The following is a 14000-nucleotide window of genomic DNA, read 5'->3' as shown; positions in this document are numbered from 1 at the left end:
CTTGTCTTTGTGGAATGAAAAGCTAGAGCTTTGCAGTTCTTATAATAGTGTACAATGTTTGTAGAAATAATGTTGTGATATTCTATGCTGTCCATTTTACTTGGGTGTAGATTTAACATATCTTTTAAAATAATATCAATACATTGTATGTCTTTTAATATAGTGTTCAATCTATATGTTCAAATAAAATGGATGATGTAGATTATTGCAACCTTATTTGTACAAATAAGGCTGCAACCTTATATGAACTTTTTTTCTTATTAGCTTTTAATAACTAAAAAGGTTCAACAGGTGCTTCATAAGTTAGACAGACAAATAGAGTGCTATCGTGCTCCCCCTTGAGCATGTTGCACACTTATTTCTCAGGCAAAAAACTTAGGGCATATTATTTCGCGTAAATATATTTCTCGAGAAATATTTTCATATGAAAGAATTTCCTCATGTGGTTCGGTGTGTGAATATTTTCACACCAATTGGTCATACTGCATCGTTTCACACTATTTGGCAACTAATTGGTGTGAAAATATCCACACACCAAACTACGTGAGAAAGATTTTTTTCAAGTGAAATTATTTCTTGAAAAATATTTTCACACAAACCAAACAGGTCCTTTATTAGAAGTATTTTCTATGTTTAAAGTTTTGGGATCCACTCATATGAGTATTTTACCAATCTTGACTTTCTAAATATTTAGAATTGACCATCCAAAATTAAGACGGCATCCATTCAATCTTAGAAAGCCGTTGTTTGCATTCACATATAAAATAAATATGAAAGACACATTTTGAGGTTGGTGCTTTGGTTTGAGAAGCTCCATCAAGAAATTTTGAGATCTTAAAAATACTCATAGGTAATGTTTCCACCCAAGAGACCTTACACTCGAGGGGGGTACAACCTTATGACAACATAAACATAGAAAGGGATTCTACTTGGCTTATAATACAAAGAAATGGATTCACACTTCCTCTTAGCTTCCTCCTGGGTTAAAAACTCGAAGCCTTATTTAAACTCTTATGTCGTGTTTGATTCTAGAAGATATGGTTTTGAAAATCGCGCCTTCTAGGTAGTGGATATCATAAGTTCTATAGGTGACCAAGAACTTATAGTGTCCACTTTTTAATGTGAAAATGAATGTACATTTAAGGAAATGCTACCTCTTATCAAACAACTAAGTGCTATAGTATTGGAAGACGTAGTTTCCAAAACCGCGTTTTTGAGAAATCAAGCATGCGCTTAGCAAAGCAAACTATTCTAATAAGGGTGTGGTTTCTATAAGGTTGCAACCTTAAACAATCCAATTAAAGAGCACCTCCAAATTTTATCATAACATGTAATTTTGGTGTAAAAAATTCTGAACAATATCTCAAAATCTATTTTTATATCTAATTATAAAATGTTAACTCCAAAAATGGTTAAAATCAAATAGATCTATAAACATATGAAAATCTTGAAAATGGATGGCCTAGACAATGTGTTGCAAGATGCACTATTTTTGGGACTCAAAATATTTGTTTTTTTCATATTCATACATCTCGATGTCGAGTGATCAATTAGAGGGTTTGTTAACATTAAAACAACATTTTCTGAAGGATTCTGGAGGTGCATCTTTCGTTCTACATTTTAAGGTTGCAACCTTATATAAACTTTTTCCTTCTAATAATTGTAAATTGGTCCAATTCATCTTATAAATGTAAATTGGTCCAATTAATTGGAAATGGCCTAACAAAAGCCAAAATTCTCACCCAAAGTTAAATAGAACCAAGAGCTGCGCCATTCAATGGGAGGAAAAAAACACTTGTTTGGTGCTCAATTTTGTTATGCATAAATAAGTGTTTTTAAAACGCATTGATTTGGATTAGGAATCTCTTAACTTGATTTGATAAAGAATTGTTCCGGCCTAATCCTCCTTAAAAAAAATGAACCTCCCTCTCTAAAAGTTTAATATCAAATAATCCTCTAGCCCTATATATATCCTATGGAAACCCAAGTTAAACAAAAAGTGACATTTAACCTCTCTTTTTTTTTTTTTTTTGATTTTTTTTTATTATCTAAATTACAGAACTTATTTCTTTTCTTTTTTTTTCAATCTATTATCTAAATCATGGGAAAGCTCTTCTTCTCTCTCTTTTTTTTTTACCCGTGAACCTTCCCTCGATACTTGTCTTTTTCTCTCATCATGTAAACCTTATAAATAAGTTAAAGGATACATTACAAACTCAATTTTTATGATGAGGTTCTTAGAAGGAAAAAAAAAAGGATAAATTTGGCCAATAAAATTAAAAAATGGTAAATCATTCGCTTTTTCAATATTTTCAAATTTTCATAAATCCGTTCAATCTACACTATTTTTAGGAAAATTATCACAAATATACCTTAATTTTTGTCTATTTAAGAAAAAACCTTCAACTTTCATAAACCTCGCCTGCACATTACCGTGAAGCCGTAAAAATTAATTCATGTTATACGGCATTTTAAGTACTGTAAAAACTAATCCATGTTATATGGTATTTTAAGTACCATAACAACTAACCCATGTTATACACATTTTAAGTACTGTAAAAACTAACCTATGTTATAGGGCACTCAAAATGCCGTAAACCATTTTCTCATATTCATACTTTATCTCTTTCATCTCTCTAATTTTTATTTTATTTTTTATGTTTATCTCTTATTTCTTTCTCTAATTCTTTTTAATATTTGTCTCTTCTTTCTCTCTCTAAATATTTTATCTCACTAATTATCTTTCTCTCTCTACTTACTTCATCAACTCAACAAACACGATTCCAACACGATACAAATATGACTCCATCTAATTTTCATAGGGGATGGGGTTGTAAGGAGTTTTTATAAGGGATGGTAAGGTATACACAAGTTGTTATACAAATCTCTTTAAATAGAGAAAGAAAGTTAGAGACAGAAAAGATTTAGAAAGAGAAAGAAGAGATAAATTTTAAAAATAATTAAAAAGAGAAAAAATAGATGCTTATTAAAAAAAATTAGAGAGAGAAATAAGAGATAAACATAAAAAAATTAGAGAGATGAAAGAGATAAATATAAACAGATGAAAGAGATAAATATAAACAGTACCGTTATAACTTGGGTTAGTTTTTACCGTACTTAAAATGCCATATTATATGGATTAATTTTTACCGTACTTAAAATGCAGTAAAACATGAGTTAGTTTATTAATTGTGCTTCATAGTAATACGACTACTATGAAGGTTCTTTTGGTCAAAACAAACACCAAAGTTGAAAAAAAAGGGTGTGGGTGAAATTTATAAAAGTTAAAGGTTTTTTTTTTTAAAATAGACGAAAATTAAGGTATATTTGTGATAATTTAGCTTTAAATTTATAATTAAAATTGAAAATATATATTAAGGCTATCACCACATCTCTCGATACAAATGCGCTTTAATTTGATTGTTTAAGGGAAAATTACAAAAAACCCTCCAAAATATACTTTTTATGCAACTTACCCCCTAGCTAACTTTTTCTCTCACTTTTTTCCTTAAACAAACTTTTTATGCAACTACCTCCCCAATAGAAAAAGTTCACTTTTTTTAGAAGAAAATGCCTTTCTCGTAACACATTGTTGGAGCGCACTTAAACAGTGCCGGAGCTTTGTGACTCAGAATGCTCCACTGTCGAAGCATACTTACGTAGTGCCGGAACGCTGTGTTACACTGTCGGAGCGCACTTACACAGTGCCGAAGTGTTGTGCCGTTCCCGCAGCACATTTAAATAGTATCGGAGCCCTATCACTCAGAACGTTCCACTGGCGGAGTGCACTTATACAGTGCTGGAGCACTATGTTACACTGCTTAAGCGCACTTATGCAGTGTCGGAATACACTTACACAGTACAGGCGAGAGACGTGAGTAAAAGGTCGATTAAGGGTAGTTTTTTTTTTTTTTTTTGGTTTGCTAAACATTATTTTGTACAAAAAAAAGTGAGAGAAGAAAATTAATTGGGGTTGCGTGGTAAGTTTTGTTTGGAGGGTTTTTTTTTTTTCAAGTTTTCCATTCTTTAAAGCCTGGGCTCCATACAAACTGCACCCAAAACATAACATAATTTTACAATAGGTTCACAAGAGCCACTTCACCTAATCTATTCCACCCAAACCACCATATTTGCCCGTTCGGTCCAAGGGGGCCACCATCCTAGAGAGAGAAAGCGAGTTTCTAGGCTTATTTGCCAGGAGAGAGAGAGGGGGGTTTCTTTACAGAGCCCAATCACGTCAATCTCTACTCTCACATCTTAGAGAGAGAGAGAGACTCAATTTGTGCTCTTACATCTTAGAGAGAGAGTGTTCCGTCCACTCACATCTTAGAGAGACAGAGAACGATACGAGAGAGCATCTCCCTCTGTGTCTTGACTGGTGACTACATGTGACGGTGCATTCGAGCTCAAAGTTTCCTTGAAACTTTCGTGGCCACATCTCTCGTCGGGCTTTGCCATTTCTGGGTCATTTTTTCTCAAAATTGTGCAAAACCAGACCACCCAACCTCATAATCTTTCGATCCAACTCGTGAATTTGTGATAGAAAGACTCCCCATTTCAGGAAAAACATGGTCGACAATCATGGCCATGGTGCTCTGCATGCTCTCACTGGTTCATCTTCGTGGAGGTCAAGGCTTTCTTATCGGAACGCTACGGTCCTTCTTTGCTTTTTCAACGTTGTCACCATTATTCTCCTGCTTCAATGCATGTTTGCCCCTTCAAACAAGAAATTCACTAAAAACCGGTATGAATCTGGTAGGTATTGTTTTTCATTCCTTTAATGGTGGTTTTTACTGGTGAATTTTCAATGTTCAGGTTGTTAGTCATTCTTCTCTCCATAAAGTCAGCGATAATTGTGAATATATAGAAATGGTATTCGCTATGGTTTAACCTACCTGTTTATGTTTAATTTACCTTTTATTGGATTTTCAGGCTATTGTTTGGTTCTTTATTCCTTTAAATGAATAAAATCTGGGTATTGGTGTCTTGCTTTATGGAGATTTGAGATAGATCAACACATGTTATCTCTGAATCATGAACTTTTCTTAATAATCTGAATTGTGATGTTTCTCTGGATATGTTACCTAAGAAATATCTTTGAAAAAATCTGTTACAGAACAGAAGGTATTCTCATGTGCAAGTTTCCTTTTTGCTAGTTTTTTGTGCTCTGAGTCTAATATGTATCTTAAAGTTGTCTTTGTTTCTTTTATATATCGGGATTTGGGGAAATGGGTTTATGAGAAGCATATGTGTTTTTAAGTGTTTGGAGAAGAAACAGACATTGGTGTAGTTCTTTTTGTTTTCCTGATGCTGAGGATTTTGGGATCTGGTTCCTGATTTTGAATTTGTGGAACTATCAACATTTATTAAACCATTGGTTCCTAATAGTTGAAAATTATCATGTTTTAAGCCACCCAAAATAATTAAATTTGCTAGAGGACACATAAATAACTCAAGACACTTTTGCTTTATTCTCTCTCAGTTGATTCCAAAAGAGTGTAACATATATTTTCTAAAAGGCTCTAGTATAATGTAATACTGGTCGGTAGGAGTTGGTGGTCATCACATATGAACTGTTGCATATTTTCGACTGGCAAAAGAAAAAAATTAGAAAAGAAAGAAGCAGAAAAATAGACTGATTTTCCATCTGTTACGTCTGTTTTTTGTTTATCACATGATTAAATGTAGAGTATTGCAACTTCTATCCTAAGGTTTTACTTCTCTCCACAGTTGACAGTTACATCGCTTCCTTCTGAAGTAAAATATAGAGCAAGATAAAAGGAGCACTTGCCTTCACAGTTCTTCTTGTAACCTGTCACCTAATGCTTAGAGAGCCACTTTTTTGTCTCCACTGGTGTTGCTGAAACTGGACCCTAACCAGTCCCCAAACTGTTATGGACCCTAAAATGCTGAATCTTTTTTGAAATAGCCCTCTAAGTTATTAGTCGGCTGGTTTGGGAACTTGATTTAAATCATTCAATGAGGATTATTAATTATAGAACACGTTTAGATAAAACTGGCATTGGAAACGTTTATTCCTGGATAAACTGGCTGTTTCTACTGTTCTGTACCGAAACCTGATCATGTGGTTTATATAATAAATCAGAATAGAAGGGAAGAATAGAGTTAACAGATGAGACTGGTTAGTTAAAGATGCTCTCATTGGAACTTGTTGGTTTATCCCAGCCATTTCAATTGTTGGTATTGTTTATTTATCAAGAACCTGGTTAATTGGCCAGTTTTAGGTGGGCTGGAATAGGCATTGTAATTTCTGAACTGATAGTTATACTCTGTCACCGTGAACTCCCAGTTTTTTTGTTTTGCAAGGCAGTGTTTTAGCTGATTAAAAACCATCCTTAAAAGTAATTGCCTGATCATGTGAATTTACTACATTTTTTCTTGGATTTAAATGTAGCACTTTATATTTGTTAGACATGCAGATTGGTATATGGGTTTGCTGGAGTATTAATGGGTTTTTATCATCATGTTTCATGTATTTGATTTGATGGCTTTTGTTTTTTAGCGGTTGCAAACTGATAGCACATACAGAATTCATATTATTACATGTCTGTGTTTCAACACTCGGGCTTGCCTGGTCTTGACCCATGTCTTTTCTATGATTTAAAACTTGGCCAGTGCTTCACTCGAAGTCGACTAGGGCGATCCCAAGTCTTATAACCCAAATTAAAAACCTTATCATTTTGTTAATTACAAAAAAAAAAAAAATTTGAAAAATTTCCTGAATTAATTCAAATGGCTTTTGGCGTATGAAAAGGATTTTTTTGGAAACAGACTTAAAATGGTGAAGTAAAAGCTTTACAAGAAAACATTTTCACTATCAATTACGAGAAAACTTTTTCACTATTATTCATTGATAGTAAAAGCAAATTTCTGCTAACGAAATCTTAGCAAATCATAGCAAGCAATTAAGGGCATGAAAAAGAAAGATATGCAAAGGAACTTTATGATATGTGATGGAACTCTATGATAGATAGATAGTCCTTATTAGATTATTTCTAGTAAGACAAGGACATTTCACTGGATGAATAAAGTTTGGCATTAGTTTTATTTGAATAAAATTAGTGCAATACAGTTTTTTTCTCTGTTATGGATAGTCTTGGTTATATTATAAATAGGAAAAGCATAAATCACAAATTGTACTTCAAAAATATTTGTTACAAACTACAAGGGAGTTACAAGGAGATGCTTGATTCTCATCCACCATATGAAATTATTAAACAGCTAAAATATAGGAAACCATTTGTGCTGCATTAAATAGAACATCATTTGTATATTTGTATATGAAATCTCTACTGGAATCCAGTAGAAGTCTATCCAAGAAATCTTTTACTTTGGGATTATGTTGGTACTTAAATATGTTGAACTTATTTTCTTCATTTTCTCAATAAGTAAGCTATTCTTCATATTTTTTGCGAGGTTATATTATTCCCTTTGATAGCATGTTGGACTCTTAATATTGCTTCCGGAACTCGCTAGTTGTAATCATTTTCTGCCAATTTTGAATGCAGTTCAGTTGAGATATATCAGAGAGTCTGAAGCTATACGTCGTGCCATGGTGCCTTTGGAATTGATTAAGAGAGTAAGTTTTTCTGAAACCGTTCCTCAAGAAAATGAAAAGAACGTGGGTGAATAGGTATCTTTAATGGAAAAAATTACATTTTGATTATAAGCCATGAAAATTTATTTGATTAGGTGAAGGAAATCCAACAAGAACCATACATCCAACCAGAAACAGTGGTGCAGAGGAAAGCACCCAAACAGAACAGTGCTAGTGATCTCTCTAAGAGGTTGAAGGATTTGCAGGCGTTGAATGATGCAAATAGTAAGAAAGGTGATATTCTTGGGCTCCATTATAATGAATAGGTTATGACCCTAAAGGTCACCATATTTCATTTGCTTGTCATGAAAACCCTCGAAGTTTGTCAATCAACTAGTTTGCTTGAATTGAGTTGATTAGAATGAACAAGTAGGTTAAATTAAGATGGCATGGTTAATGTCATTTTGATCCGGGGCCTGTTTATTCAATAGGATTCCACAGCACTTCGGTTTAACTGATTAGTTGTGATGGTTGAACCAAGAGGTTCTCAGATTGTGTTATTGTTGGATATTTTTGGCTTTTGAGTATGGATTCAAGGCATAATGTGACCAGCCTTAGTCAAATCACATGCTTTTCTAGGCGACGTACATCAGCATTTGTCCATTTATCACACATTTGGATAAAAGTGATCATGGCCTACAATGCATTTAACGTATTAATTTTGCAAAAATGTAACTAGTAGATTATTATTATTGTTTTTTAAATTGATGATTTAACTATACCTGTTGAGACACGAATTTGAATTTTGACTCATGCAATGCAGCCATGCCATTAAGTTTATCTCGGAATCTTTATAGTATAATGTAAGGGTGAGATTAATTATGTTTGACCTTGTTATTACACCATTCTAAGGATTCTTTCCCTTGCTGACATCTGAATTATTGCATGCATATCTATGCATCATGATTCATTTGGAAATCAACCCTGATTAAAATTGACATAGCATATATTCAATGAGACCTCAACCCCTCATCTCATGGAGGTGAGATTTGAGGAGTGACTTTTGAACTGTAGGCAACTTAGAAATTTGCTTGTGCAGGCACCATGACATTTTGTTGTTATATCCCTTCATTTTGCGATCAAGAACGCATGAGGTCAAGTGGAATCCATTGAATGGATTTTTGGGTAGGGAATGCCCTATTCCATTCTCTTGTGACCTACACGCTCCAACGGAGTAGACCGGGTTGATTCGATTGTTGAACTTGCTGAGATAAAGTTGTCCAATTAATTGAAATATTTTTGGATAATACTTCATAATATGTGGGGTTTTGAACTTTCAGTTTCTATTTGGTCAACATGAATCCCTTGCCTGTAGTAATCTGAGAAAACGAAGGAAATCCTCAAAGTTCTCTTATTGATGTGAAAAGTACATATGTTAATCGATATTGCATTAACTTATATTGCATTAACTTATGTATCAGCATTATATTAGGTTAGGATCTAAACTGGTGGAAGAATTAATCAAATCTGGTACCTAAGCTTGCACAATTGCAGTAGTCATTAAAACTTATAAAGAATATTATAAGCTTTTACATCTCACACATTCATAGGCAGCTGTGTTAGTTTATTGAATATAGTGTGTGTGGACATGTGTATTATTTATGCACGTATATGTAACAGAAACTATCTCACTGACATCATCATATTTTTCCAAAGGGGGAAGGTTTCAAAGCATATATTTTCAGCACATGCTTAGGTTTGATATTTCTCTGAAATAAGTAAGCATAATATCTGAAATTCTGAGTATGGGGGTTTTGGCCTGCAGCTCTCGACGAATGGCGTAAGAGGAAGATGGGCAGGGCAAAACAAAGAGAGATGGAAAAGAACATGACAGCGGCTACATAGCGGTTGCATTTATTGGGAGTGGGAGATTCCTTCACCATGTTGTTTGTTAAATGCTTGCTTGTATTCGAAAAATGTGTAATATGGATTCTGAAAACTGAAGACTGTGATATCATACTTAATGCAAAATAATGGCGTGTCTCATCCATTAATGATGGATCCCCATTCATGAAATTTACGAAAAACAGAATTAAGAGAAGCATTTTCCTTTCCAAGAATAATAAACAAGAAAAAAAAAAAAGCCCTAACTTTATCCTAGCATTTGTTGTCCTGCTTGGTTTTTCATCCCATGCATATGTACTGGAAAATGGGAAGGGGAAAGGGAAAGTGAATGAACCGCGACAAAATGTGCCATTAGGTTTTGATTTCTTAGGTTAATCTTGAATTCTAACTGAAATTTACCCAAACCATTCTTACAAGTTCAACCCCTTGTAATTTTTTTAAGGAAAAGTTCAACCTCTTGTAATTGCTACAGCTTTCAGCTCAAAAAGTCAATCTACAACCTCAAATTACAAAACATCCCTTTTACAACACTCTATTTGGTTTAGATGATGGGATTAATCTCCAAAAACTGCCTTTAAGATGAAGATGAAGATAATACATTGAAAGGAAATTGCAACTTCAAGGGGGAAAAACTAAGATTTCATGGGTGATTCTTTAGGAGATTAGGCGACCGAATCCTCTTCATCCTCGAAACTCAAATTCAGAGTCTGTAGCTTAAAGCCTGATCCCTGTATAACCTCAACCAGATTAGAGGCCACACCTGTTGCCTGAACTGTGGTCTGTTTTGTGAGCTGCATTTGATGGAAATTGTTTTTATCAACCCATGTGATCTTATGGAGATGAGATACCAAATTTCAACACTTACATAGCATTAAAAAAAAATTGACTGACTAAATTTGGCAACATGCACGATATTAAATCTCCGTAATTCTATATTTCCAAGTTGCATCAGAAAAATGATGAACTCCCCATGTAAAACAGAGAGCTTGGCATGTGGATGTACTTCCATTGGCAATATTAGTTCAGCGATTTAGCTTCTAGTATTAATACTGGCTTCTAAAAAGAAGAGGAATTTCAAAGAAAACCGACATCAATGTTCATACAAGAAAAGAAGAATTTCATAGAAACAAACATCAACTGTTAGACGAAGATTGTCAAGTTTGTAAAAGTCTCTCATTTCTCCTTCTAACTAAAGATGATGTCATTAAATACAAAGCTAGTCTCTCTCTCTCTCTATCTCTCTCTCTCTCTCTCTCTCTCTCTCACACACACACCAATGAAATCTGATTAACAAATCCATGTTCCAAAACAAAATTCAATCCACCGGGGTGACTAATGTAGCCGCAGAGAGAAATCTGGAGAACCTTTTTTTTTTCCTGACAGAAATTCATGCAACCCTAACAAAACTAATCCTTATTCTTGAGAAAAAAACCAGATGAATATGTATCTCTAATAAGGAACCATTTATTTTTGTAATCGGAACTTTCGAAAAAAAGGGGTTACGATCCAAAGTTTAATATGAACAATAATTGACTACCTGAAGGCAAACAAGGAGAAAGCCAGTATTATAACGAGAATTCAACTAGCTTAGCCCCAAACACGAAACAATTACACTCATCTTTTAGGTAAAGAACTCTTACCTCAACGGATGCAATGCCCTCAATGGTCTCAACTTTTAGCTCACTGATGCCTTCAATACCCTGCACATGGGTTAAATAATTAGTAAGACATAATATCTCCATGCTTTTCTTTATTAGTAAATGATAAATCTGTGGGGAATTGGAGCATATACCTCTAGTGACTTGGTAATAGCAGAGATTGCAGATTCATCCATTGTTCCTTCCGCCTTTCGATACGTGAAGAGAAGATAGAATAAATCAGTTGCATCAAACCTAAAACAGGCGACCAGAACTAAAGAAAAACTATTAAAGAGCACATTACAGAGCAAACACTGGTTCGATGATAAGAGTGGAAAAGAAGAAATACAGAGCAAAAAACAAGGATGTCCAAGTTCAACCCTCCAAAAATAGTGCCAACAAAGAACATTCAATAGAATTATGAATTCTCCAAGCAAAAGAGGGTGTGGACTGATGACATAAGAACTTGATTCCCTAATCTCTCATCTACAATTGGTTTTCTTGTTCTTCCATCATCACCATCTCTCTGATATAGACGCACTGTATACATCTCTGGTTATCTTGCTCCTGAATTCGTATTTATACTTCATTTCTACACCTTCATGGTTAATTAACAATCACCTTCCAAGGCTTTTGAAAGTGTGAAAGAAATGTCAGTCAACTTATTTACAAGGTAAAATAAATTCTTCTTAAAAATAACAAACATGTGTTTAAGTCAAGCCTTCAGTAAGATTTATCCAAATTGGATCTCAAAATCTAGTGCATTTATGCTGCTAGTAAGGTGATCAGAGTGCAGGTCTGACATTTTATGATGTCTCAAGTTCTTTTTCCAAAGGAGTTTCATGGGATTAAAGTGGGGTGACCTAGTTTGAACAGTCACACGTATTGACATTTTAAAATTGGGTGTGGTTTGCATAAGGTGCCCTCCTTATACGGTATAAGTAAGGTGCATCTCTAAATTTTGCCTGGAGATGTAATTCTGATATCGAACTCCTTACGATGGCTTGAAAATCTATTTTCATCTCTCGTAACTAAATTTCCAATCCCAAAAACGATATACTGACCATATCTATAAACACTTTGAGAATCTTGAAAATAGACTGACTAAATAATTTGTAGCAAGAAATACTATTTTTAGGACTTGAAATTCTTTCTTTCTTCATATCCATCCGTCTCGAGGTTGAGATGATCAAATTGGAGGATTTTCCAACGTCGGAACACTCTGTCCTAGAGGATTATTGAGGTGCACAATAGTATAAAGTTGACATACCATTGACTGGGGCATACATCAACTTACTTCCTTCCTCCAACCAAAATAAAAGCAAAAGAAAATTAAATTTAGCTCTTCAAACAATGATATAGTCTCTCTTCTCCTCTGAAGAAACAGAAACTGAAACAAATACTGGAACTATCTTTGGATGGCAAGGACAGTGAATCTTTTCAGACTTGAGAAAATGAGTTTCTTTTTTCTTTTTACTTTAAAAAGAAATGTGTTCTTCTTTCTATTTGAAAAAGAGGTTAATTATACTGAAATACTATCTGAAATCCCCAAAATTCCAATTATGAAAATAGTCATAATGCACTGCACCCAACTGATACAAAATGCCAAGTGAATGCCATTTGTTTCAGACCTTTGTGTGATATGGGATATACACTACAATTTCATAGTTACATGAATTCTAAAATTTTGAAGTTTCTCTGCAAATAGTTTAGTCACAAAAGATGAAAATATAAATGGATGAGAAATCAGAAGGGAAGTATTAATAGTAAAAAAATATTCAACAATTTCAAAACATGCTCTATGAACTGTATTTTTACCAATCTATAAACACATATTTCCAGCAAGCATCCATTTATTTAAATGCGAATTTACATTCAGCAAGAGTTTAAGAAAAAACATTAAAACGGAACAAAATCCAGAAATACTAAAAAAATTCTATTTTTTGGAATAAAAAATATCGTGACATTTTGAGAATATTGTTTAAAAAAGTGGATACACTGCAAAGTCTTGAATTTCCAAACCTTGCAGGAACTTAGGAAACACCATAAAGAGAAATAGCCCAAAATAAATAAATAAATAAAGAGAGAGAGAGAGAGAGAGAGAGAGAGAGAGAGAGAGAGAGAGAGCAGCGTCAACCTTTCAGGTCAAATTCCGAAGTTTTTCATCAAATTTAATGCATAGACCAGCAATTGCAGAGGGGTTTTTTTTTCTTGAAAATTACAGAGGAAATTCATATATAGAAAGGGCGTTTCAGGGACCCATCAAATTCAATCAAAATAAAAAAAGGAAACAGTAGAAACACTAGAAAAACATCAATTCAAAGGAGAAGAAGCCATTCTTTAACCTTGAAGAACATGGTGAGCATATCTGAAGGCAAAACAGGAACGGCGACTGGACTCTCAGCTGGTGAATCTTCGGGAACTAGGGTTTCCTCAGCAACTGCTGCTCTCCATTTACTTTTGCCACAGAATCTCTTGCTCAAGACACCCCATTTCTTAGAATGAAGAGACAGAAGAGATACAGAGAGAGAGGGAGAAGAAGAGAGAGAAGAGGAAGAAAGAGGAGAGAATAGGTTGAATTGGGGAGTTTTGGCAGTGGCCAAGCAGGCAAGAGGGAGAGTCGCGGCCATTTTCGGAAGACGTTGCTCCCTCTCTCTCTATCCATCCACTCACTGTTATACTCCCGGGTCCATTAGCACTGTTAGAGGGAGGCAGCGTAGGAAACGGGTCAGGTCGTATCCGTGCCCAACTCGACAGGACCCGATCCGACCAGGTCTACGTTAGACTTTGACCCGGTTCAAACCATAGCTAGCAACTCGGGAAACAATAATATATCTATCGAGGTGGCGACGGGTCGGGTAGGGTTTAGGTTTAGGTTCGGCTGGACCCAGACTCGGACT

General features: G+C 34.5%; 2 protein-coding genes across 3 annotated transcripts; one reads left to right on the top strand and one right to left on the bottom strand.

Moving 5' to 3' along the window:
• Window positions 1-4052: 4052 nt before the first annotated feature.
• LOC18444211 (uncharacterized) lies at window positions 4053-9612 on the top strand. 2 transcript variants are annotated; one of them, XM_006854387.4, is made up of 4 exons: window positions 4053-4755; window positions 7530-7600; window positions 7714-7852; window positions 9384-9612. In XM_006854387.4, the coding sequence occupies exons 1-4, from the start codon at window positions 4569-4571 to the stop codon at window positions 9461-9463; spliced, it is 477 nt and encodes a 158-aa protein (XP_006854449.1). In that variant the 5' UTR covers window positions 4053-4568; the 3' UTR covers window positions 9464-9612. The 2 variants fall into 2 exon arrangements, with proteins under 2 accessions (XP_006854449.1, XP_011627061.2); XM_011628759.3 differs by having other exon boundaries at window positions 4102-4744.
• Window positions 9613-9650: 38 nt separating this feature from the next.
• On the bottom strand, window positions 9651-13750 carry LOC18444212 (Heavy metal transport/detoxification superfamily protein). Its single transcript, XM_006854388.4, has 4 exons — window positions 13446-13750; window positions 11256-11309; window positions 11104-11163; window positions 9651-10254 (listed from the first exon to the last, which is right to left on the bottom strand). Exons 1-4 carry the CDS (start codon window positions 13728-13730, stop codon window positions 10126-10128), a joined length of 528 nt encoding a protein of 175 aa, XP_006854450.2. The 5' UTR covers window positions 13731-13750; the 3' UTR covers window positions 9651-10125.
• Between the last annotated feature and the right edge of the window lie 250 nt (window positions 13751-14000).

This window comes from Amborella trichopoda, chromosome 7, assembly GCF_054954075.1.
Source record: "Amborella trichopoda isolate Santa Cruz 75 chromosome 7, AtrichopodaSantaCruz75HAP2 v2.0, whole genome shotgun sequence".
NCBI classification, from domain to species: Eukaryota; Viridiplantae; Streptophyta; class Magnoliopsida; order Amborellales; family Amborellaceae; genus Amborella; species Amborella trichopoda.
The sequence above is the reverse complement of the archived record's forward strand: the minus strand, read 5'-3'. Positions and strand labels throughout refer to the sequence as shown.